Source organism: Ischnura elegans, chromosome 10 (assembly GCF_921293095.1).
Source record: "Ischnura elegans chromosome 10, ioIscEleg1.1, whole genome shotgun sequence".
NCBI lineage: Eukaryota > Metazoa > Arthropoda > Insecta > Odonata > Coenagrionidae > Ischnura > Ischnura elegans.
Window position 1 is genome coordinate 21,331,919 of NC_060255.1, and position 26,749 is coordinate 21,358,667.

General features: G+C 37.3%; 1 protein-coding gene and 1 long non-coding RNA gene across 3 annotated transcripts in view; one reads left to right on the forward strand and one right to left on the reverse strand.

The window, feature by feature from the left end:
* Nucleotides 1-19,071, forward strand: part of LOC124167290 (chondroitin sulfate synthase 1) — a 227,048-nt gene extending 207,977 nt beyond the window's left edge. The window contains exons 3-7 of the mRNA XM_046545217.1: nucleotides 5,948-6,088; nucleotides 12,037-12,217; nucleotides 12,338-12,495; nucleotides 13,927-14,962; nucleotides 18,424-19,071. Of these exons, the coding sequence (XP_046401173.1) occupies nucleotides 5,948-6,088; nucleotides 12,037-12,217; nucleotides 12,338-12,495; nucleotides 13,927-14,962; nucleotides 18,424-18,647 (1,740 nt within the window). The 3' untranslated portion in view covers nucleotides 18,648-19,071. The remainder of the gene's footprint in view (nucleotides 1-5,947; nucleotides 6,089-12,036; nucleotides 12,218-12,337; nucleotides 12,496-13,926; nucleotides 14,963-18,423) is intronic.
* On the reverse strand, nucleotides 533-24,560 carry LOC124167293. Of its 2 annotated transcripts, XR_006866650.1 has the most exons (4): nucleotides 24,476-24,560; nucleotides 23,501-23,617; nucleotides 19,713-19,833; nucleotides 533-616 (listed from the first exon to the last, which is right to left on the reverse strand). It is a non-coding gene; the product is annotated as an uncharacterized LOC124167293 (long non-coding RNA). The 2 variants fall into 2 exon arrangements; XR_006866649.1 differs by lacking the exon at nucleotides 533-616 and having other exon boundaries at nucleotides 18,733-19,833.
* Nucleotides 24,561-26,749: the final 2,189 nt, after the last annotated feature.

Genomic DNA, 26,749 nt, shown 5'->3' on the forward strand with positions numbered 1-26,749 from the left:
TCCACCACCTTATTGGAAATATTCAATTCCGTTCAATTGAAAAGTGACAAATTCCAATTGGATACATGGAAATTTAATTGAACGGAATTGAATATTTCATGCACATCGTGCCACATAACATGCAAGACCAACATGACCTATTCATAGTTCTCCGTAATTTCAATGGTTTCCATCCCAAACGGTCTAGCTTAGCTGTGGCACTGTCCCCTTTTAGACCTCCCTAGTTTACCACCACGCCAGTATGATTTACGTCAGAGCATTTTTTTTTTCTTTTTTCAACACGAACACCGCGAGGGAAGTGGTTTTTCCTCGCGGGCTGCTTAAAACGAGACGAAGACGAAATTACGGGGAGACTTTCGCTTTCGTGCACCCTCCTTGCCATTCCAGTTCTCAGTACAAAAAGCTCTGAGAGATAAGGGTTCAGACGAACCAGCAAGGGCTCGACCGGAGGCTCTATCCGGAGGTCTTCTCAGAAAAGATCACAAGGAAACGGCCGGAACGGAAACCACAAACATTCTTTGTTTACCATTCGCAGAAATAAAAATGAAACCATCTGGTGCAGAGTATTTGAATTTTAAACGTCGAGCTGAAAGGGATGCCAACATCACTGGACCTTCTGCGGAAGAGAGAGAGAGAGATTGAGAGATGATAACATTTTTGAGCATATATGAGCTCTACGCTAACAAAATATCGAAGGTTTTAGTCCATCGTCTCAAAGATCAAAGCAGGTGGTTCAGAGGGGGCGAAAAATATTGCAGATTGGAGTCAAATTTTAACAACTTGAAGATAATATCGACTCTTCATGAAAAAAGGAGCGCTCTTCATGAAATTCAGTGGCGATTTCTTTCCTTCAAGCAATAAATGGAAAACTCCAATTCGGTTATGTCTCATCATTTATAGGTGGTTGAGACTGAGAAAAGCACACTTTTAAACATCTCGCCGCGTTTTCTCAAATTCAATGAGCAAAATCTTACCCCCAACCTATTCTACAGTACCCACAATGACTGCTGTTTATCCTTTGAGCTGACATAACTGTATTTGTACACTCATTATGCACCACATAAACATACAACCCCTGCCCATCAGCATATAAACACAGAAGGGGCTACCGCCGAAAAGGGATAACACAATAAATATTCCCTATGTATATATATAAAATAAATGTTCCCTATTTATTTATAAATATTCATCAATAAAATTCATAGGTTATTTCCGTAAAACGAAACTTCAAATAACTACATTAAAATGAGGAATTTACCAAGGTAATGTTACCGAGGCGTCACAAGCATTTAATTCAAGGCATTATCAGGGGTCATGAGCATTTTACCTTTGCATCATGAAAACATTTTTAGGAAAACTTCAAAATTAATTAACCAATAATTATACGAGTAATGGGTAATAACGATCAATTCTTTTGGTACATTAAGAGTTAAGATCATTTGGTTCAAGCGTTTGTTTAGCAGGTTCATCGTTTAGTGAGGAGTGTTAGCCTAAATAATTAGCAAGCTGAAAGAGCCCTTGAGTCAACGGAGGTTATATCACGCGCACGTACGGTAAATGTTCAGTTATGACAAGCCAATCAAATTTTCGTGAAGTTCTACAAGGTATTACCATTAATGAAGCAGCGAGAGAATTAATATTTTATGGTTATTCATTCCTTCAGCAACGAAAGCAGCAAAGTCTTATGAAAAATATATTTTAACATATATTGTAAGAATATTTTGAAATCAATTTTAAAATTATTTTGAAAACATATTAGCTCTCTCTTTTTAGGCTTTATTTTTTTTATTTCAAAATGATTTTAACTTAAGTTTCAAATATTTTTTTTAAGGCCCCCTCCTAAACGACGGCATTAATCCGTCTCTGGGGGCGGAAAAGGAGTAAAAATTGTTGGTTTTGGGGGTGAATGTCCTGTCACCATTAGAAGAATGGGTGCTCCCCGCATCTGAGTGTTTCCGTAAATTTATTTTCCTCCAGTACTCGAAAAACGAGTTTTTAAAGCTGTAATTACTATATGTTATCCATTGCAAGCTCATTCGCTTTTCGCTGTTTTTTTCGTATTGAGCCAATTTTATCCCGCATTAATTTACGAGTTTTTGAAAAATTATAATAAACGTTGAAAAATATTGCCAAAAATGTGAGAAAACAATATCATTGTGTAAAATATTGTAAGAAAAAAGACCAATTCTGGAGAACAAAAATCTACCAAGAAAATATTTGCCGAGGTTCAATTAAATCCGCAAAACAAATATATATGCATTGAACGTTATCTCATGCATTGAACGCTAGATAGAGCTCTTTGTCAGCCTGCTACCGCAATTTTATCGTTTTAAAATGTTGGTAGAGACTGTTTCAGTTTCGATGAATTCTCACTCAATCAGTAACTTAACTGGTGGGTAGTTTGGATAGGCGAAGGTAGAGCTCTCGCCAAACTAAGTCGCAATGTATTTAACCAGGGCGGTCTTGCCAGGTCAGCAATAGCCGAGGGTCCAAAGCCTAGGGAGCCCCCACAACGCTCGCGTCTATCGTGAAACGTACATGAAAGGTGTATTAAAAAGAGACCCATATTACTAGTACTAAAGTTTTTCTGTGATCATATAATTCTACGTTTTCATTAGTTACTTTATTAATAACAGTGTAAAAATATAATATATCGATAAATAAAATGAAGATATCAGAAGATAAAATAGAACAAGATGCTTTTTTTGAAAGGGTAATTAGGAAATGATATTTTAGAGTTTTTTTTTAGATTTAAGGAGATGTTTCAAGGAGCAAGTTCACTAAATTTATAACAGAATATCAATTTTTATAAGCTGCGAAATTATCACTTTTCATAGTATTTTTTCTTACGAAATTGCTATTTTTTATTAACTTTTATCTAGTATTTAAGAGCCAGAATAGCATCAAAATCAATTTCCGGGCATGGAATTTCCTAAAATTTTACGGGGGAGGACCCCCGAATCCCCTCGTTAGAAAGGGGGAATTAGGGGGGGCACGTGCCCTCCTCTGACGCTCAAAAAATGGACAAGATTTTTAATATGGTTATCATTACGTACGTTTTTTTGTGTACCTATTACGGAGCCTCAATCATTTAATTTCACATTAATAACTCTAATATTAAAATTAAGGGAATATTTCTCACAGTAATTATTGTATGTTGCTTTTAATCCCAAATATGAGAAGACCGTTTGCCTGTCAGACCGTTGTGCCCCCCCTCCCAGAAAAAATCCTGGATCCGCCCCTGGATGGGCCCCTAATCACCCCAGACCTCCCCTATCTTTGACCTTTTAACATAAATAAACGGACCGATAGCAGACTTCCATTCTAAAATTGCAAAAGCCATAGCAAGCTTTTGACTTCACGAGCCGATTCCACAATGCATATCTTTAAACTCTGCAGTACATTCAAGGGAGAGTCTCATAAACCCCGTTTAAAGTAGAGGAAAAAAACCGTTTATAGCAGGGTTCAACGCATACTTTCAAAGCGCACGTATTAGTGGACTCTCTAATAATCACTCTTTGAGTGTGGCTGACAGTCTCATTGCCGAATGGTAATGGAGAAAATTTTAATGCAAAAGATAGTTCAAATTTGATTTTACAGATAAACTTTTATGAGGCATAAATGACCTTCCAATGACGGGGCAGTCATTTGCAAAATAAATTGACTCTGATGAAATTCCTAAGAGTGAAGTCAGAAATTGATTTGCTTCTTTAATCCATGGATGTTACTCATACAGCACCAGGGATACCGACTTACAAAAAATATTGAGGGGGCCCAAACCGGGGATCTTGCCCCAGGAAATTTTATAAGTAATGAGTTTTAAGTTTTTCAAGAATTTTAGAAGAGTCATATGATCAACATTAGAACACTGACAACTCGAATCTCGATATCTGGACACTCCGGGGAAAATCGACAAGCCTGACACATTCTTTCCTCACACCCATAACGAATTTTAGAGGGGGCTCGGGCCCCATGGAGTCGGCGCCACTGTACAGCACTCCAGAACATGTGTAATGGAGCATAATCTTTCAGCCCAGGAAGTATTCTGAATATCATGGCATCTGAAAATTTTACACTGATACCACCAAGTTTAAAGCATAAAATGTACTTCATATTTATTTAGTTAGAAAAAAAATATTATATTGCAGAAAAGTTTCTCGGGTTTTCCATCGGTTGATGTCGTTCATGTCTCCCGACGTTTCGATCCGCGACTTCCTGATCATCCTCAGGGGATCTTCCGAATGCCGTTCTTGGAAAATTTTCCAGTAAATATACACTCCAACCGAGGTCAGGTGTAACCTGATTGTTTCCATTTTTGTAGCATATAATGGACTTCAATATTGGTCTCCAAACATTGCTGATTTGGATGCCCGTGTCCCTGTTGAAGTTGTTGAAATATTTTAATGCTCAAATTTGGGGGAGCGTGGTAGCCTAGCAGATAGAGCTGGTGATGGAGGGGTCCCTGATTCCAATTCTGGTTGAAGCCTTCGGACACCCCCCCAAAAAAACCCTCAGAGTGCAAGGTGGCTAAGGGAAAGGAACTAGCCTTACCCCCAACCTATATTCGTGAAAGCATGAAATTCACTTGCATACAGCTTAGTCTGGCCTATGAAATGTGGTGTTACAGAAGAATGATGAGGATGAATGGATAGGCAGAGTTAGTAATGAGCAGGGGCCCAGCTAGGAATAAAGGCTGGGGGTGGGGGGGTTTTAAGGGCAACTAGTACTGGGGTGTCTGAAGGGTTATGGAATACCCACCAGGGTAAGTGGGAGATGCAAAGGCCCTCCCCAGAAAAATGTTAAGATAAATGGTTCAAAAAGGTGAGTTTTACGGCCTTCTGAGGGATATTTTATTAATCCTTACACTATTCTATAAGTGTTGTTAATACAACTAAGTAAAATGGAATAAACTTGAAAATTTCTCTGAGCTCTGGGGGGGGGATTTTATCCCCCAAACCTCCCCCTCACTGTGCCACCGGTAATGAGAAAGTCCAAAGAAGAGTAGGAGGGAAGAGAGGCCTCATGCAAACCTTGATCAGTAGACAGAACAGTCTTATAGGCTTGTCTTGAGACATTATGGGCTGATGAAGACAATCGTCGAGGGACAAATAGATGGCAGGAACGGAAAAGGAAGACCTCGAACAAAATATGTGGAATAGGTAAAGAAGAATTTTTAAGAGAAGAAATAAGAAGGGGTGAAAAGATTAGCTGGTGGTAGAATTGAACGGAGAGCTGCGACAACCTATTCTTCAGATTGTTGACCTGTGATGATGATAGCTTAGTCTGGAGTGAGCTCTTCCCTCACCTATTCAAACCAACGTAAAAGTTGAATCACTGAGTGAGTTAGTGCTCCAGGATATCCAGTGAATACATCAATTTCGAATCAAAGTATTTTTTCAAAATATAAAGCAGCAACTGTTGTAAGATATTCAAGATTAAGTTTTAAATCCTTGAATACAGGTTTGATAATTCACAAAAACCGGTCACCTCACATAAAACTTTAAATAGCTGTTTATTCCCTCCTGCAAACACTTAGCTTAAATGTGGTATCTACGTCAAAAATATAGTTATAGTTGTCTATCTATAGAAAGACACTCAAATTCCACCAAATCTCCCGACTGTTGTGTCCTGTGACTACTTCCTTAGTAATTGTAAAGTATGCTAATTAGTGGTTTTTCCTCTCCTACAATGTTCTCCTCCAAGTAAATCAAGTAAGGCATCTCTTTGACAGGAGCAAGGGCAAAATAGTTCAAATTTGGGGACATTGTAAAATAAAGAAGCATTTATCATAAGAATTATTGGCCAGCTCCCCACAAAATTAGAGTGAAATAGGCAATAATGTACAATAATAGAGTGTTTAATGAAGATTTTAATGTAATTTCTTATGCATTGACCTAGTTATTATTCAACTCACAATAAGTATATCAATTGAAATTGTTCATTTCAGATGCAGACTATCCTCTACCACAACTCTAGTGGTCACGAGGCATTCTCAGGGAATTTGAAGCAGAAAGAGGTTCACAGAGCGATTACCCTTCACCCAGTCAAGAATCACAAGAACCTCTACAGGATACACAACTATATGCGGGTAATTACTTAGTCCTTTATCTGATGACACTTGATTAAATGATACTTTTCCATCACATCAAATTATCGGGTACGTAAAGTAACCAAAATAAAAGCTTTACAATCAACAAATTTAAATGGATATGCTTACTAATGTCCATATCGATGGCTAAGTTAACTAACATCACGTATCTCAACTTCGGTGGTGCAAATGACCTTAGTTGTCGAGGCACCCTAAACACAAATACTACTACTACTCAACTTCGGCCGGTTTGAGACAGATAGCTTAAACAAAGTGTAATAGCATTAAAAAGAAATAAAATACAAGCAAAAAACAACTCTTTGTTTACAAATAAATGCTTATTTTTTAGTATTATGAACTTTTTGTTTTTAATTTCAGTGTACAAGTAAAATAAATTAATCATTTTTTTGCTGTCCTGAAAAGTTGCTATTTTTTATATATGTGTTGTTAAAACTTAGTCATTGATATGAGCTGTTTACCTATGAAATTATCCCTGACAAGTACATATAATCCAACTATGTGCATTGTAACACCACATATTTATTTTTTTAATTGATCATGCAAGTAGAAAATAATTTTTCAACTTCAATAAGTTTATCAATTGTGATATTTAACATGTAATAAGTATTAGTGGTTTACACATTTCATTACATATTAAATCTAATCCTCCATGTCCTGTTTCTATTTGTGCAGCATGTTACAGGATGAGGTATGTGCAAGATAACTTTTTGATACTCTATTTATACTTATGAATGTTTGTACATAATTATTCCTATGAGAGTCATAACTTTTTTCCATGCTACAAGTCTCACAGAATTATATTACGGCTTAGTTTATTCTTACACTAAGAGATAGTTTTTACAATACATTAAGTCCTCCATCAAAGTTCCTGTTTGCAGCCTGACACTACTATTAGCAGATTTTTAATAAGGGCATTTAATCCTATCTCAACCTTTTGCATATGTATTCACTTTTGGTCAAGGGCATTTTTTCGAGGGAATATTCCTTGTATTAGTGGCTAATATGCTGAATATTTTAACTGTGATTTAAATTAAGATTTATGCACCATGCAAAAACCACAATATATATTGGTAATACAGCCCCTTCTTAGCTCTTCCTTCAGTCGAGCAATGGAGTCTCCTTAAATGTGAATGGGGCTGTTTTACCATTGTATTATGATGTATTTATTTAATGAGTTGCATGAATATGGGTGTTTTACAAGTAATTTCCATCAATCATTTCTCAAAACTGAAGGCCATTTGGATGCTTAAGAAAAAAACCTTGTTCATATCTCAAAAAAAATTCATTTTCAATCACACTGCTAAGTTTGAACATGATCCGAAGGTGAAACTTGGATATCTTCCCTTGTTGGAAAGAAAAATTGATTACTAGAGTTACACTTCCATTTGAGGTAGAGTTACAAATAACATGATGTATCTACTATGCCAGTGATTATTCCCATATATCCCCATTCCTAAACTCTAATTATTTCTTCATTTGACTCTTGATTTTATCAATGAATCCTGCCCTATTCCTTGCACTTCCAAGCTCACCCCATATTCCTACCCTTTATCTTGATCTTAAAATATTCTCCTGCTCACATTAGTAAATGCTCCATTGATACACTTTACATCTTCAGCATATCTCTTTAATTTTTTTCTTTTTTCACCCAACATGCCCCAAACTTGTTCATTCCTTCTCACCTTCTATATTCTCCTTCTCAAAGACATCTTTACATCCACAAGTCTATAATTAGTGGCATAGCCAGGAATTTTGTTCATAGGAGGTCCAAAATCAGGGCAAAATATTTTTTCAAATAGGATACAAAGTTGATGGTTCTAAATTAATTTTAACACTTTTCATGATCGAAAAAACTTCATTTGTTAAAGAAATATTCTGTAAATTCATGATTTTTCAATATTTTGTTTTCTTTTATGAAGGATAATAATAATAATAATAGTATTTTTATATTCTGGACCCCCCAGACCCCACCATGGCTATGCCACTGTCTATTGTTAGGGAAACACTGTAGCTTAGTGGTGGAGTAGTATTCTTGGCTGCTGATCTTAGGACTCAGGGTTCAAAACATTGGTGAGGCACTTGGACACCTCCTAATAAAATCCAAAAAGAGCATGGCGGCCCAAGGAAAGGAACTGCCCCCTTCCCCTGTGTATGTGATATTCACACACCCGTAGCTGAGCCTGGGGCGATCTCTACCCCCACCAATACAAACCAACCACTGAGTCAAGTCTATTATCTTCCTCCTATGCTACTGCTCTGCAACATGCTACACTCCTTGTCAGTGGCGCAGCGAGGGGGGTTTTGGGGGATAAACCCATTGAGGATGAACAAATACTAGAGGTATGTTTAGTGCCATCGATCAAAAGATTTACTGTCTGAGATCAATTGTGAAGGTACGATGCAATCCAGTTGAGAGATGCCCATACTATCTAGTTTGCACATGAGCAGCTTATGACTCACTAGGTCAAATGCCTTGGAGAAGTCAAAGAAAAGCCCCAAAGTTTCACGTTTGTTATCAATGGAGAGTAATACATTGTCGATTGCTCGATAAATTGCAGATGTGGTGGACTTCCCTTGAAGAAAACCATGTTGGTCTTTAGAAAAGAGGTTAAATTTGTCCATGTAGGATATTAATTGAGTGTACATGACTCTCTCAAAAATTTTGGAAAATGTATTCTGTAGTGAAATCGGCCTATAGTTATTGAGGTCATCAATGCTGCCCTTATATTTGTAGAGAGGAATTATTCTTGACCTTTTTAGTGGTGTTGGGAAAATGCCCAGTTTCAGTGATTCATTCACTAAGTATTAGAGGTAACTTTATGATATCAAAACAGGATAATATCACTTTCCCAGTTATTTCATCTGGCCCAGTACTTTCTATGCGGCTTAGTCTGGTAATGATTGACTTGAGATCAGATTCTCTGCAGGGACTGGTAAAGAATGACATAGTAGTGGTGAATGATGGTCTGTAAGGGTTATTGGATGAGGTTAAGCTAGGAGTTTTGGAAAAATGTTGATTGAAAAGATCAGCAAGGGCAGTGTAATTTATTTGAGAGCCTGTTGTAGTGTCCTTCATTTTCGGCAGAGAGTGATTTTTGAGATTTCCTTTGGCAGCATTTATAATTTTCCAGGCAGTTTTTGTTTTTTGCTTGCATTAAATAATGCATTGTCATTAAACGTCCTTTTTGCAGTTACAATTAATTTCCTATACCATATTTTCATTTCCCTGTAATGTGCCTTACAATCCTCATTACCAGATGCTTTTGATTCAATAGGGTGGTTTCCTATTATTTTTTTGTTGCCTAAATCGAAAGATTATTACTCCTGGAGTACGTATTTCACGCTTTTAGATTTGTAAATGACGATATCTATTTTTCGCGATTAAATGAAAAGTGAAAATTTTCAAGCGCGCGAAAACGCGACGCTTAAGTATGAATGTCGGGAAGTCTCTCCGCGTGACGTATTTCTGGTTCCCCCTCCCGCCCTGCGAGGTGACCTTGAGGCGAGGCTTAGCGCTGATACGACGCAGGCTGCTAGCGGCTAGCCTAGTACCCTGCTGACTGGTAGCGCTTGGCTTAAATAAGGATTATTAATAACTTATCAAACGAGGAAAACTTTCCGACCTTAGCCAGTTTTAATAGGTGATTATTAAGACATGTTTCCCTGAGCTCTGCGCCTCATGCATGCAATGGTAACCTCAGACGACGTATAACTCCTATCTTCTCGTATAGAAACTAGGTCCCTGTGACGTCACGTGGAGTGGCATCGCATGGGCGCCAATCTGGCCCTTTTCAAATGAGGATAAAAATGGACCATTGCCATTCGTCTAACCCGGTATTTCTAAAACAAAATAATTTGTATATTATGAATACACTAATGGTGGGTAACGAATCGCAATCAATGCCTTTCGTTTTCTTTGATGAAGGAAACCACCCTATTGCAAGGTTTTTTAAGGACTTTGGAGTAAAATTGAATATCATTGGTGACCCAGGATACAGTAATTCTGGATTTTCTTGGTTTCTAGCGGAAAAGCCACATCAAAGTGATGTTGGAAGTTAGTGTAACAAGCATGAAAGCTTTTTTCAAAGGAACTAGCACGATATACATCAGACCAATCCTGAGCTTGAAGAATGTATTGAAAATATGCGACATTGTGATCACTGAAATTTCTTTTATTGATCACTTTGTGTGTAGAATGAGTTTTGATTGATACTGTAGTGAGAATGGGAAAATGATCAGAGATGTCAGTTTCTACCACAACAGTTTTTATGGCATTGAGATCAATTTTTGTAAGGATATTATCTATAAGGGTTTGTGATGATTGAGTTATTCTTGTTGGTTTGAAGTTAGTTATTTGAATACTGAAGCTGGTGATTAAATTGAGTATTAGTTGCACCTAAACCCCCCCAGCCTTAATTCCTAGCTGCGCACCTGCTCCTTGTCATGCTCATCACTAGCCTTTTCTTTGCATTGCCATTCTCTCATCAACTCTTTCCTATATATAATCACCTCCTTTGCCATTTTTATTCTTGTAATAACTTGAATACATATATATTATTCATTCTGTCTTTCTTTGTAAGAATCCCAATTATCCACCCCAACACAAAAATTGTCCATTAAATTCGGCATCCCACCCTCATTGCCAACGTCATGACATGACTCTATCTTGCTGCCGTGCAAGTGACGATAAGGCATTGCATCCCGTATATTTTATGGCGCAAGAACAAATGATGCACTAAACTTATGTATACAAATTACATACACAATAATATACCACAATTGTCTTCCTAATATCCTAAATATTGTGTCCATTTTCCATAGAAGGTCTGATAAGAAGTAAAACTTTTCCACCTACTCAAGTTTTATCCATTCACGTATATGTTATGCCTCAGCAACTTTTCTCTCAAAGGAAATGAATTTAAATTTCCTTTGGTAAACCATCATACCATAATTCTCACACTGTTTAAGAAGGGTATTCACCAGACCCTATAAGCAACTGCCTCTGACTGGGTATTTAAGGCCAGATCTATAGTGAATCTAACTGACTTAAAAATCAATTCCCCAACTCAAAACTCCTATGTGTAACTATGCTTAGGCCACATTTATTATCTCCTTGGCATATACCTTAAACAAAAAAAGCCTTAATCTACAGCAGACAGGTGCCATATAGAAAATGATGAATCGACCTCCACAAATTAAAGACCTATCCACTCACATCCGAATAAACTGAACCTGAATAAATAGAACCTGAACTGATGATTACCCAAGTAATCGGTAGTTGCTACTTCCAGCTGTCTACTTAAAGTCCTCAGAAAATTTTTTGTCACAGGTGAAATTAAGCTTAACAAGTTAGGCTTTCAGCATGGCAATTGCCAGAAAAAAATTCATGAGATTTTATGGAAATGAGGTACATATATCATTGCCTTTTGGAGGCAAAATTAAAATTGTATCTCCTAAACATTTTACAGGGTTCCAATTCCCTGACCCTGCCTACTCCTCATTATATATCCCTACATTGATCACCTATCCCAAAGAAATACATGAACTACATATGTATACATAGGCGGATCCAGGGGGGGGGCACGGGGGCACGTGCCCCCCCCAGACCCTCAAAAATATGCAATATTTTTAATACGGTCCCATTATCATTGTGTTCGTTTTGTATTACGAGGTATCCTTGTGCCCCACCCAGAACAAAATCCTGGATACGGCCTTGCTCGTGCCCCTCCCAGAAAAAAATCCTGGATCCGCCCCTGTATGTATAGGTCTTTGTAATCATTGAAAATAAAACAGTAAATATTACCAGGCATTTATGTTTTTATAAAAATGTATCATTTTGCATTAAAATGTAGATTAATAACTCACTTCAAAAATAAAAACCTTCACCAAAAATAATATTTAATTCCTCCTCACCTTTCGCCTCTCAGACTTTAAAGGTTCAGGAATTGCAGCAAAAATCACTGAATCTCCATCGTGACATAGCGAGTGTCCTGAATTCATTGGGCATCCCGCCAAATGCTTCTGAGAGCTATAGTTTAGCACCTGGTGTCCCACTCTTCCCAATTCAGAGAGGAAAACCTGGCTATTTGGGTGATAATGCAAAATTAGGTAAGTGATTACTACAGTAAATTCATCACTTGAGCTCTCTTTCTCATTTATGAATAGAAAGATTAAATGATTTCCAATTCGTAAGCTTATTTTTGATTTTCCTCCTTCCAATCATCACAGGATTGTCAGCAGGACTGAACCAGTACAAACCTCACACAGAAAATGAAGTCATTCGATGGGATTTCATATCTCGCAGTTTGTTTTCTGACTCGAATTCGAATCCAAGAAGACGGATGGAAGCTGCCTTGAGAGAGGGCTTGGACGATGTACTCAGGGAGGTGAGTTCGCTATATTGCATAAAAGATACATGCTTCATGACATCTTTCTTCCTTTCACTTATTATTCATGAAAGGGGCAGAAAAATGGGTATTTAGTGATCATAATGGTATCCCTTGATACTTACAAAGCATGGAGTAGTTTAGAGTTTCATGTTAGGAGGCCAGCAATCCTGCTGAGGGTTTAGGGGCTATGGTAAACCCACCAGTGAAACAGGGAGTATTCCATAGCCCTTAAGGGTTCCAAAATTTATTAAAATTAGCCTCTGAAAACAGCATTTTAAATATTAATTAAGGCTAAAATTTATTTTAAGTTTTGATTCTTTTACTTTCATTTTACTTGAATGTGCATGTTTCGTACTTTTTTCGGACTAATTACCATTAAAGTTCAACTTAAGACTGGATGGCAATATTTGGTAGAACTTGGTTACAGGAAACATACCTTAGACAGGGAAAGGGTTAAAGGTAAATGACCTCCTCCCTGCATTAAATAAGCTCGCAAATTGTTAATCGTTACCTTTGAAAATGACATATTGTCCACGTCAAAACCTGGGTTGGTCAATTAAACTTTTGCGGAAAACATAACTCAGTGTGTCTTTTATTATGTTACCATTTAAGTTAGCGGGCCAGGCTCCCTCTGGCCTCCACATAACTGCACCCATATTACAAAGTCATCGCAAAAAAAGCATTCCTCCAAAAGTACAATTTGACACCCTAACCGAGAGGAATGAGTAACCATGCTCATAAATGGAGCGCATAATGTTACTTTGATACTTTGGCAAGAAGAAATCACTTAATATGAGGTCCCTTATAGTCAAAGCCACTATTATTTGGTGATATGGTGTAATGTGTTGGCTTCCCAACCATAGGGCTCAGTGGATGTTAGAAGGAGATGACCGATTGCTAAGATTATCGACTGGTTATCTCCTTGATTACTAAAGCTGACTATCCACCTCTCAGGGTTATTCAAAAGACAACTTAGCTATGTAGGACATGTATGATTCCAAACCGTTTCTGTACCCCAAATTATTACTTCAAGCAACAATAAGGAAGTTCATGAATTTCTAGCCAGTCCCTGACAACTGCTTCAGCAACTTCAAAATGAAGTCTCTGAAGAAGGTAGAATAATGAAGTTTCATAGAAATAAGTGTTGATTCCTCTCATTCAAACTAAAAGCACCACCGTTATGCTAAAAATATCTTCATGATAATATTTCTATAAGCTATCATCACTTAAAGTGCATTTGTTCACTCTATGGAACTATAGCTGTCAAAACTATCAAATTTTTGAGTAATCTCATTCAACGTAACTAGTGTTTACAAGGCTTTAAAAACTCACAAAAAATCCATTGATTAAAGAGAACTACAATGCATGAAATTTGAGTAGCGGAACCATCTAAATTGAAATACTAATCTGTACACTTTCCTTCTAAAGGTAATGGATTCCATCAATGCCTTCTCCAAACAACGAGGTCGTGTGATCGACTTCAAAGAAATTCTTTACGCATACTCAAGAACCAACCCACTCTTTGGAGCTGACTTCATTCTTGACTTGCTTCTAGTCTACAAAAAGTACAGGGGACGAAAGATGACTGTTCCTGTTCGTCGCCACGCTTATATTCACCGCCACTTCCTTGGGATTGAAGCACGAGAAGTCTTCGATGGACAAGCAGTTGAGCCACTCTCAACTGCCAAAGATATGAGTGTATTTGGCTTTGAACTGGACCTGAAGGCAGGAGTAGAAACTCTGTTGTCTGGCTTAAGGAGCACAACAGCTACGCCAACCATAGCACAATCCAAAGTCATCAGCTTTGTGCTTCCCCTCGCTGGACGTCTCGATGCATTCTATCGCTTCCTCGGCACCTATGAGACAGTGTGCTTGCAACGTGACGAGGCAACAGAATTGGTCGTAGTCCTTTTCCCAGATCCACCAGAAGAAGGGCAAGCCACCGTAGGGAAAGGTCCTCGCGTAGTGATCGCCAATCAGACCATAGCCCTCCTTCGCAGCTTACAGCGGAGATATCCGAGTGCCAAAATTTCAGTGGTCCCGGAGATGGAAGAGAGTTTTGCGAGAGCGGTTGCCCTGGAAATGGGTGCCGCACATTGCAAGGAGGATGCTTTGTTGTTCCTCGTCGATGTTGACATTGCTTTCACAGCAGAAGCACTGCGGAGGATAAGGCTAAACACGATACAGGGCCGCCAAGTGTATTTCCCCGTAGTTTTCAGTGAATTTGACCCAGAAGTTGTGTACGCAAACACTTCAAATGGGGGACCAGTGAATCACTTCATAATAAACGATGACCATGGTTACTGGAGAAACTATGGGTTTGGAATAGTGAGTGTGTACCACAGTGACCTCAAGGCTGTAGGTGGGATGGACACTTCCATTCGTGGTTGGGGTAAGGAAGATGTTGATCTCTATGAGAAATTCATACGAGCTGGAAAGCTGGATGCAGCCAATCAGTCAAAAGGTGAGTTACAATGGCGTAGCGAGGGGGGAGGGTTGGAGGGTCCGGACCTCCCAAAAAATATAAAGGGCTATTACTTTGCAACGCAAGAGAAAACAAAATATTGAAAAATCATGAATATAAAAAAGATTTTTTTGAAAAATGAGGTTTTTCGATTATGAAATGTGCAAAAATTAGTTTAAAACCTTTACTTAGTACCCTGTTTATCAAACATTTCCCCCCCAGGTTTTGGACCCCCAGCACAAAATTCCTGGCTATGCCACCAGTGAGTTATGCAGCTGTTTCTAACTAAGTGAACTCATAAGCATAATCACAAGCCATCATAAGAAGTACAGCCAACATAAATTTCCCAATTCATTCTCAGATAATGCAAACCTTGGAATTTTTCTACTTTCTCACTGTTGAATCTTGCTACATATGAATCCATAGCAAGATCCCAAATCCAGAAGACCCAAAGCACTACTGGTGCCGCATAATTTTTCTGCACATCACTATTCTTAAAGTGCTGAGTGCACACACGTTCTCTAAAAAAAATAACCAGATTCAGCCAAATGGAGCTTTCTCAGAGATTAAAATGGAATTTTACTCAGAAAAATGTCATCCATTACCTGCTCATTCTAATATATGTACTCCCCATATTTCAAGAGAAAGATAAATTAATGATGAAATTGAACTAGAATATTTAAAAAAAACTGGTTCATTAAATCTCAGAAACAATTAAATGATTGGAAGATATTTATCCAGTGTATTTAACAATAATTTTTTATGACTAAAATGATAAGAATCTTAAGGGGTGATCATTAATAACCCACAAACATTACTAAAATAATTTCAAGAGAAATAACACTCTTATCAGATGACAACTGTATACGTATTACTTTGCGCAAGTAACTAAAGCTGATTTCAGAACAGTAAAAGTTAGACATAGTATGTACTTCTAATTATTTTAAGTAAATACATAAGTGTTGAAAGTGTAAAGAAATCACAAAATTGCTGCAAGAGCGGTTGCCCTGGAAATTGCTGACAACAGATTCTGCTTCAAAAATTCATTGCGTATGGTTCCATTTTCAAAACACATTGGGTATATTCAGTTATACAAAAGCCTTTGCTTCCCTTTGTAGCTATATTTATTTAAGAATGAAGCTGAAGTTTCAAGTAAGTTAAAGCTTTTTTCCTGGTTCAGATTCCAACTTGGTTCCCCATACTGTTCTCCGCTCTTAATCACATGTTTTATCTGTATTGCTTTCTTTACTAATACAGATTTTCGTTGTGCTATTAAGAAAGCTTCCTAAATTAATGCATTAAATTATCTCACAAATGATTAGTTTCATAAAATCACTTTTTAAGTACAGTATATAAATTAAGATCAACAACATTTTTTAAACTGGGTTTTCCACAAATTATTTCAGTACCAATTCTATTTAGCTTCAGTTCCAATACAGGTCCTAAGCTCAAGAACTGGTGGAACCAAAGAACCAAACTAACTTTTTCTTAATAATCTATGCTTGGATGAATATGAAAGTGGAGTAGCAAGAGATGATCCATAGTATCGCCTCTTTTGATTTGAGATGTGATGAAAACTCAGATGCCATCAAACATAAAAATCACCTAGGGCTCATTTAAATGTGTTCGGAATTCAGCACTCTCACTTGTCAAAATCCATCAGTGCCCTGAATCAAATAATTTAAAAATAACTCTACCGGGTTTCTATTTGTCGATAAAGGCGCTTCCCTTCCACCAAAAAAATTCTTCTAGGAGACGAGTTTTTCAATGGGAATTATTGCCACTTGCCCATTTGCCATAGTTTGTTTTTGCCCAGTTAGGAGTAGCTGCAACAAAACACAAAGCAATACTACAGCAGTCCAATGAGATCAATTTTTGCTTTCCTATTGTTCCACTGACTGGCTTGCAAGGATTTACCTTATTGGAAAAATTCGGCGTAGTTTTGAGATGAGTGTAGACAGCCAAGCTCTTAAGCAGGACTGTTCTGTGAAAGTTATGACAGGCTACTTCGTCGTCCTGCTCCACTGTTTTGGATAACTCAAATCATTTTATTTTTGTCTATCAAAGATTTTTTACACATCATATTCCTTTTATTAATTGTTTGCCAGGAGGTAAGAATGTCAAAAAAAATTTTCGAAAGAATTTTCAAGCATAATTACTGCAGTAATGCCTACATTGGTAACACTGTTTTTGTAGGATTTTTCTTTCAGTACCATTCAAATTTTCTAATGCACACTTTAAAAAGCAGAAAATCTACCTCCTTGCTGCCTAACAAAATTTACGTAATTACCCTAAGGAAAAGCCGAATACAGTTTTTAACGATTCGTCAAAATACAAATAAGATTACAAACAGGAAATATTTGGTAGGTACCTCTCAACAACAGTTCAGCAAAATTCCTTTTTTTCCTGCCTGGGCAGAATTGATGAAGCTACAAAGCTACATACTATTGACTAGGAATAATTAGATGATTGTGACCACAAATGCAGAAAATGCAAAACATTGCCAACAATTGAGGATAGAACATTCTGTGAAAATTTTCACTGATTATACTACCATTTCTTTAGAACATTACAACTGTGCCCATAAAGTTTAAAGATTTTCATTTGCCATCAATATCTTTGTCATATAATTACTAACAATCACTCAGTGCTTCAACTAAAAGTTGGGTATGGACAGGTGAGGGTAGAGCTCACCCTGTACAGAGTGATATATTTGCGAATTACTTATAATCAAGGTAGGGATGCCAATTACTGTCCCTGGGCCAGGTCACACCTCAAATTTAGCATTAGCTAGGCTAACATGATTCCTTGAATTCAACCATATTTAGACAAATCCTAGCACATATTTTTGTAGTCTGAACTTCCAATGAAAAGTGGGCTAGAAGACCAGAAGCAAAGTTCACGATTCAAATTCGATAGCATAATCAAAATACATTGGGGATTCTCAATACCACTGCCAATGGAGCTGGTTTTGGCACCACAGGAATAAATAAAAAAAACTCAAAAAATATAGCAATCCTTTTTTGAATGCTATTTTGTGGTGTTGCAGGTTGTTTTTGGTGGTCATCATCATTAGTCAACAATCCTAAGATTGGTTTGACGCAACTCTCCATTTCTCTCTCCTAACCAGTTAAGTTGTGACGAAGGGACAAAATGAAAGTGGACTGAGACGGACAGCAGCGCTAACTGGTGGAAAGGGCGATAATATTATATGCCACTGGTGATAAAAGGGTGGTGAATTTCTTAAGAAAACACGAATTTGGGATACTAACCTTTTCATAGAGACGTATTCCTTTTACATCTCTTTTACATCCTTTATAACCTGTCCTACGTAACTCATTCAGGGCCGGTACAGGAATGAATAAAAAAATCTGAAAAAATATAGAACTATCCTTTTTGAATGCTAGTTTAGGTTGACCGTGATACTTTCACTCTCATTTAATGCTTTTCATTTATTTCAGGCTCAAAGAAGATCAAGATTTTTCGGGCAGCTGACCCAGGTCTGGTGCATATCTTCCATTTGGTTAACTGTGATCCCAAACTGGAGGCCACACAGCTCTCCATGTGCCAAGGGACTCGTGCCAACACATTCGGTGGAACCCACCAGCTGGCGGGCATCATAAGAGCAGATCCCAACATCTCCAAGTTTGCTCGGGACAGGAGAAAAATACTGGGACCTACTTGATCAAGAATGAAAGCAAAACGGACTTACCAGGAGATGAGCTTTTATTAATTTCTGGGAAATCAGTCTTATAACTTTTTGTGCTCAATTTTGATGTTCCTGAGCTTTAATTGGAAGCTCCCACTGGCCAGTAACTAGGAATGAAGATTAGTCATTGGTCACGAAGGAATTTGTGATTGATTTTGAGAGCATCATTTGTTGTGTGGTGCACAGTGTGAAGGAATTGAGTTTTATCAATCATCTGAGGACAATAAAATGTGTGCCACCTTCATCACAGTGAAGGTTTTCATAGACTGCATGAATAAACGCTAATCCTTTGTCGTGACTGAGTACTGTATTCTTAAGGCTGTTGTTACCTGTGTAATTTATTTATTTGTGAATTTTTAAAGTGATATTTTCTGAATGAATATTGAATGACTGAAGTGTTTAGCTGAAAGAATAGTAATTTTTTGTGCAGCTTATTTAGTCAGATGATGTGCTGACTGTTTGTGAAAAAAAATGCCTGCCATTTTTTGAGAGAAATATTTTTTTAATGCTTCCCCTGCTATTTTGATCGTTACAAAAGGTTTAAATGCAAAAACTTCATAAATTCCTCTGGAATTAAAGCAGCATAAGAACATGCCACAGTGTGGTGAAACATATTGTACCATTCAGAAATTTTCTGTTGCACATGCTAAGAACAAGAAGGACCAAAAAGGAGGGAGAGATTAGACTGAGTAAGTTGAAAGTACATATTATCAATTGGCTATTATCCTTGAATAAGAAAGATATTACGCAATAATGTGTTGAATGGGGTTGGGAGAGGAGGAACAAAGCAAGGCTGTCTGGTGCAAGCAAGTTTATTTTGCAGTTGCCCATGGATATGTTTTTAACCATACCTGGCAGCAATCGGGTTGAGGATGGAAAGAAATCAACGTCAACATGTCCCCGTTGTGAATCATTGCCCACTAGATATCCAAGAAAAGGCAACCTCCAGAATTAAACAACCCATCTAATTGAGTACCTTACTGTAGGAGCAGCAATTGGTCTAAAATGCTCCTCAGCCATTGTTATAAATTCCACACTTACCACGTAACCTGTAGATGACAGGCAGCAATACTCTGGAAAATCACACACAAAGCCAAGCCACCACCAGTTACCATAAACTCAGATAAACAGGAATCTCCACCTAGAAAAGCACACCAATATCCTGCAAAACAGAAAAAATAGATATCTTGAAGAAAAGTTACAATGAGCACATTTAAAATACGTACACAGTTTAAAAAAATACCAAAACAGTGTTGCGTGATAGACGGGAACCAAATGTTTGAAGAAAAAAATAGACTAAAGAATTTATTTGAAAAATGGGTGGTCTGGTTATTTATTTTGGTCCCAGGACCACCAGGACATTCTCTATGATCCCAGAAGTACCGTAAGTGTGGGGGGTCTGGACCCCCCTCCCCAAAATAGAGACACAATTATTTTCCATCATAAAAGAAAACATAATATTGAAAAATCATGAATTTACAAAATATTTCTTAAACAAATGATGTTTTTTGATTATGAAAAGTTTTAAAATTAGTTTAAAACCCATTACTTATTACCCTGTTTTTCCTCCATCTCATGGTCAGTTTCAATACATTTTGTAATGTCTTCAAGAGACATGAAGATAATATAAAATGCACCATAACCATTCACGAGAACAAATCATTTGTCAATAATTGCCAACAATTTTAATTTTATTAATACTAAGCTCTGAATGAGACATATTTTCCACGTATTTAACAAATCACACTTTCATATATAAAGAAACCTGTTTGCAGACACCTCTTACTTGCAGAAAGTAATCAATTTCCTGACTGAAGGAGGAAAAGCAGAGCATATTTAAAGATCTAACCTCTAGGATTCAGACACAGACACTTTTTTGGTCACAGTTTATTCTCATAAGGACACAATATCCATGGGATTTTTCACCCATCCCTCAAAAATATAAAGCTTATACTTCCAAAAAATACCATTAGTGAATTCCAGGCGAAAGGTAACAAAAATACTCAAACCAGTGTAGAATCAACAATGCTGATTTGAGCGAATGAACAAAAAGGTGCCCTGGAGTACATTCTTAGAAATGGTAATACCAAAAAAAAGAGCAACTCATGAAGGCCTTAGCCCTGAAGCTAATGGAACATAGCCATTTACCGTGGCAGCCTATTACCAGCCATTTTCTATGTTGGTTGGATGTTGAACTCAAAAGGGTTTTCAATAGATGACGCACTTTAGTGCCTTTCAAACTTCTCCAACAGTGCCACCTTGGTGGTACTTGTGCATTGTGACAGTTCATTCGTTTCTAGGGCAACTCGATTGTATTACAAGATACAATCTTTTCCTCACGAGAGAAAGTGTAGATGTTAGAACACATGTATAGAGGAAGTGGTGCCCGTAAATAAGCAGTTCACTTTGTTTTGAATGAGATACAAACCTCTGATATTCTGAAGCATAAGAACACTGAGTGGTTGCAAACTCTTGATAAAATAATGGGAAAGATAAAAAGAAGGGATTGATTTATTTATTTATTCTCAAAGCACCGGATACAGCACATATTGGCCATTTGACATCGGGGTATTCAACATCTTTAACAAGTAAACAAACACGAACAACCATGCCCTGGACGGGAGAAACCTACCCCGGCGGGACTCGAACCCGCGACCTCGTGTTTGGCAGGCGAGGACGTTACCCCGCCGCCACTGAGGCCGGCAATTTGCTATTTCTTTAATTTGATGGCCATTGACAAAGAGGTTGACGTGGAAGAAATTATTGAAAGCACTCTTAAGGAGATGACGAAAGCAATGAAAGCGAAGACAGTGAGACTGAGCCAAAAGTGGAAGGGATGCTTGTGGTATTGCATGCCAGTATTTAGCATCAACTGGAACTGTTAAAAGAATTAGCATTTCATCAAATTTATTTCATAATTTCTGAGTAGTAGTGACTTGCAGGGGCACCCACCCAATACTAATGCAATAATTCCCCCCCACCTTCCATCACATAATAGTCATTTTAAAAATTCCCACATATTTTTTTCTCCTTCCGAAATTTTTTCAACTTATGCCGTATGTCTTCCTTGAAGGTGGCCCTAGTGAGAGTTGAATATTTCCTTAATCACTTCTCTTGGTTCTCAACATCGATTTTGCTGTTTTAAAGAGCATTATCTCAGGGATAACTGACTTATAGCAATGGTGTTTCCAATATATTGCATCATTGCTTTTAGACTCTCATTGTGGATGATATCTTATGATCTTTATTTGCTGATAATGGTTAATAACTTGTAAGACCTTAATATGATAAGAAAATAGATACATATTTGGCATTACAGAAGAAAAGGAAAATAAATAGCCACACTGAATGTACTAAAATTGATAGCGTCATATAGAATGTCTTACATCTCTCTCCAACAATTTGATTTTATTGGCATTGTCATAAGCAGTAAAATAATTTTTTACAAACAACTTCTGCGGGGATATTCAAATGTATTTGCCATACCATGGTGAAAAAAGTACCGCTAAAAGGAAAGGAAGCATCCCCATTTACCACAAATACCAAAATAGCACCTTTACTCATAATCCTACAACCCACAAAATCCTCAGAAATAATTAGAATAGGTTAAATGATTTTACTTTATATTTCACAGCTACTAATTCTTAATGACATCTTCTCACTGGTACTTAACCCCCGGGCTGTGGGAGTTTGCAATCTTTGTTACCAGCCTTTGCGGGAAAGAAGCAAGAAATATTTTCCCTTCTAGCCTAGCCCAGTGTATCTCAGGATGCGAACTATTACAATCTGGGGTGACCCTCCTTCTTTCATACGATGGGATGGGCATACATTTGGGCACTTGTCATAAGTGCATTAACAGCGTGGAGCAGATAGGAAACAATATGTCATGGGCAGTACGATATGAAGGCACCCCCTGTCATAAGGGCTGGCCCAGGAGAGTTAAAACCCTTAGTGATCCTTACTTCGAGGGAAAGTGCCCAAGCGAAAGTTATTCCAGTAGCAATAAATTTTTTTGGAGACTTCTGCAAGTATTTCAGCGATGGCAAAACATTAAACAAAAAAAATTTCACCGGCAGCCAGCGAGCAAAACGTGTAAAAAATGTCCCGTGGTCTAAGGGTTAATCATATTAAGCAAATGACACATATATTGCTGCATGGAATGCAATGGGTAAGGCCGCAGCCAGAAAATTTTTTTTGGGAGGGTCCATGTGGGTATTAGGCAAATTTCATTCTTCGTTTGATGGTGGTAATACATATTTGGATTGTATCTCCCTAAAATTTCTGGGATTTTAACCCCTGACCATAGGCGGATCTAGGGGGGGCACGTGCCCCCCTCAGACCCTTAAAAATATGCAAGATTTTTAGTATGGTCCCAATATCATTGAGTTCGTTTTGTATTACGAGGTATCCTTGTGACCCTCCAGAACAAAATCCGGGATACGGCCTTGCTTGTAACCCCCACAAAGAAATCCTGGATCTGCTCCTGCCCCTCCTTCCTCATCATGACCTAGGCAATCAAAAATCTCTGTTGACTTCCTTACATGTACAAGTTACCTAAAGGCCGTTTTACACGGTACACGGAATTGCACAGTCTGACGTACGTGTGAAGGCGCAATTAAAATTGCGTCGTGTAAAGCGGTGAATTGCTAGAACACATGAGAGAATGCGTGGATGCGAGACGGCAAAATAGCCCCTGTTCTAATTTCGTTCATGCATTCGCACAATTCCACGCCATTTTAGAAATTAATGCAGCTCTAACCTGCGCAATTCCGTGTACCGTGTAAAACGGCCTTAAGAGAATTCCATTGTGTATGTACTCATAAACACACCTAGAGATGGTTTACTTTCCAAGGAATTCGACTCCTTCAACAATCACTCAAAAATGTACAATTTTCCAACATCAGTTCACACCTAGATTAACGCTTGCAATCACAACTGGTACTCTCCTGAAACAAGCATAAGAAAAAGGCATTTATTTAAAGATACATGTAATTCAAATGATAGATATTTAACAGAAAGCAAGTTGAATTGGTTTCGAAGAGTGGTAATGTTGATCAGAAATCATTACTTCAACACAATATCAATGGTACCGTGGACACCATATGAAGGGAAGATCATAGGAGACTGTTATTGTTGTCTGGAAGCTCTATAGAACAAGGGTATACTATGATTAGATTAGAAGCGCTAAAGATTGTTATTAGACCAACTTCTGAAACATACAATGGGATGATGACTTTTTTGATTTCATTTCGAAACACAAAGAAGTGTAGATACCAATCATTACCATATTGTATTCAGACACCAAAGCATATACTGCTATAGGTTATGCAGATTACGAAATAATGGCAATAAAGATGATTAGAACCATGGCCAACTCTAATACTTTAAAGTTGGCCATGTTAGAACAGGATAGAAAACGTCGATGAAGGTTACATATACACTTAATGATCAGCCCATTCTAAAGAAAGAACGCAAGTACGCAACAACTAAGAATTTTTGTTTCATTCGGCTGTCCGCTAGTAAACACATACATATTTGCTATATACATATTTGCTACACGGTAAACATAATGGAGTTTTCGCGTTGATTTCACAATTTCCCTTCCTAAAGTGGGAAGTGCTGCATAAATATTTTGAACACATGTATAACAAATGGAAACAACCAGCCGGAAACTAAATTAGAAAGGCATCAACATGATCCATGGCACGATATCCATTCGTCCGAATCACAGAGTTACAGCGGTTATTATTCCACACAACTACTTATATCGTAGATAAATCACACAATTTAATTAAAATACAGACCTAACCTTACACGTTCCAGTGTTGTAGCATTTCAAGTCATTTTCCCTTCTATTCTTTGTCTTCCTTCTACTTACTTCGGTACTAGTGATGGGTCGATCATGAACGATTCGATCAAAAAGATTGAATCACTAGGTGAATCAAATGACTCATGATTCATTTCGTTAAACAAGTCGATCATCAATCATCAATCACTCCGACTTCCGGTTTCATATCAATCATCTCGGTTTCCGGTTTGATTCAAAATTTGGAACGACCGATGCATGAACATACGTATGATCATGGACTGATGCTTAATCTCTTTTCGTCAGGGCAGAAATAGTTGTGATAAAATTAAATACTATGTTATGAAGAACTGAATACTTGTGTAATCTTTTTCTTAAATGTTTTCCAGCAGTTATCAGTATTAATAACACCAATACACGTAAAAGGAAAATATTAAGATGACTCCTGTAGGAGAACGTTAAGAAGTAGAAGTTAAAGCTGGTTACATTTTATTGTGCCGTTCATAAAATTATCCTGCAGATCAGATTCATGCATTGTGTGGTGTATTTTGTGTTATATTTTGATCAACTATAATTAGAAATTATTTTATTAATGTTAAGAAACTGTGGCAGTTTCGCCTTCCCAAATATTTTCATGACACTGCTTCCTTCATTTTTTCAATCTAATTTACTCATCTAGGAATTCACAATTAAAATAGTATATGAAATGATAATATGGATAGCAATCAGCGTTACCAATGCTCTTCGCAGATGAGGCAGTATTTATTCGATTATTCAAAGTGATTTATTACATCCATTGATTGAGTCTTTTCGATCTTGATTCCTTTTGAGTCTTTTCGATCATGATTCCTTTTGAGTCTTTTCAATCATGAGTCCTTTGAGTCTTTTCGATCTTGATTCCTTTGAGTCTTTTCGATCTTGATTCATTTGAGTCTTTTCGATCATAATGATTGAATCAATTGATTGAATCATTTATGTGACTCGAGTCAAAATGATTGAATCACTAAAATGATCGACTTTGCCCATCACTATTCGATACGGTGACGAAAGTAGCGCCAAAACGGAGTCCACATTTAGAGTCCTCTATTGGCAACTTTTTGCACTACACTCGTACTTACATAGTACAAACGCGCGTTTTTCGAACACGCATTCTTCGCAGCCTAAAGAACCCAGAATCAAAGAACTTTTTTATTAATTAACCCTAAAACGAGCTTTGTCAGTAGTATAGCCGGGGGCAGGAGAATAGATGTAAAACCTTCAGACCATGTTTGAGTTTTTAACTGAGGTATTTTTAAAGTCCACCGGGAGAACAATGAATTTCTCATGAAATGCACTGAATTGTTGAGGCCTTTACTTTGTAGAATTCCATATTTAATGTTTGGAAGGAATGAAACATTATGCCAAATACTTTCAAATCAGTTTTTTCAAATGATTTGCTTTAATTACTAATTGTGGCTTTTACAAATATCACTTCTTTAGAGCATTAGAGACAATAAATATGAGTCGTTTTATGGCTTCGATAACGTAAAGTTAATAGATAATTAATGCCGAATTGAAATTAGTTATATTTCCTTCCATAACACAAGGGGGACAGAAATGAGCAGAAGTAGCAGTTGTCTTCTGAGGAGACAGGCTTACAAGGAAATGTGAGAGCTACTTGGAAAAGTTGGATTTTATCATTTTTAAGTTCTTTGGGAGCTTATCCACAGCTCATTTATTTTAGCTTTTAACTGAAAAGGTACACTCTTATTCCTAAGTGTATGTATAAAAGATCATAGGCCGGGAAATTCTTAGTCTTCCTCTAATTCCGTTAATGGTGATTGAAGAGTCTGATCTATATTTATCACTACCTAATGATCCGAAATTCTGTCAAATGAGTATTTCACTCTCACGCAGCAAACTAAAGAAAAAAATTGTGAATAATTTTCAGTGTTAATATCTCTGAAGGATGGTAGGATGGAAACACTAGGAAAACCAAGTCATTTAGATTATTATAATGCCCCGGTGATTCTAAAAGAGTAATTTAAGATCATATACGATCGAATGTCTGCAATGAACGCAGTGCGTGCATGAAATTAGACTTTTGAGAATTTCAAATATTGGAATATCATTCTTCAGTCTGACTTTACGTTGCTACAGCAACTGATTTAAATATTTGTTAAGTTTAGTTCTTTACGTAATTCTTTTCTCAGCTAATCCTCAATTTTCAGCATGAATGACCAAATTTTGATAAGTCGGAAATACCAGGCTCAGCTACTCCTGCCACTCGAAT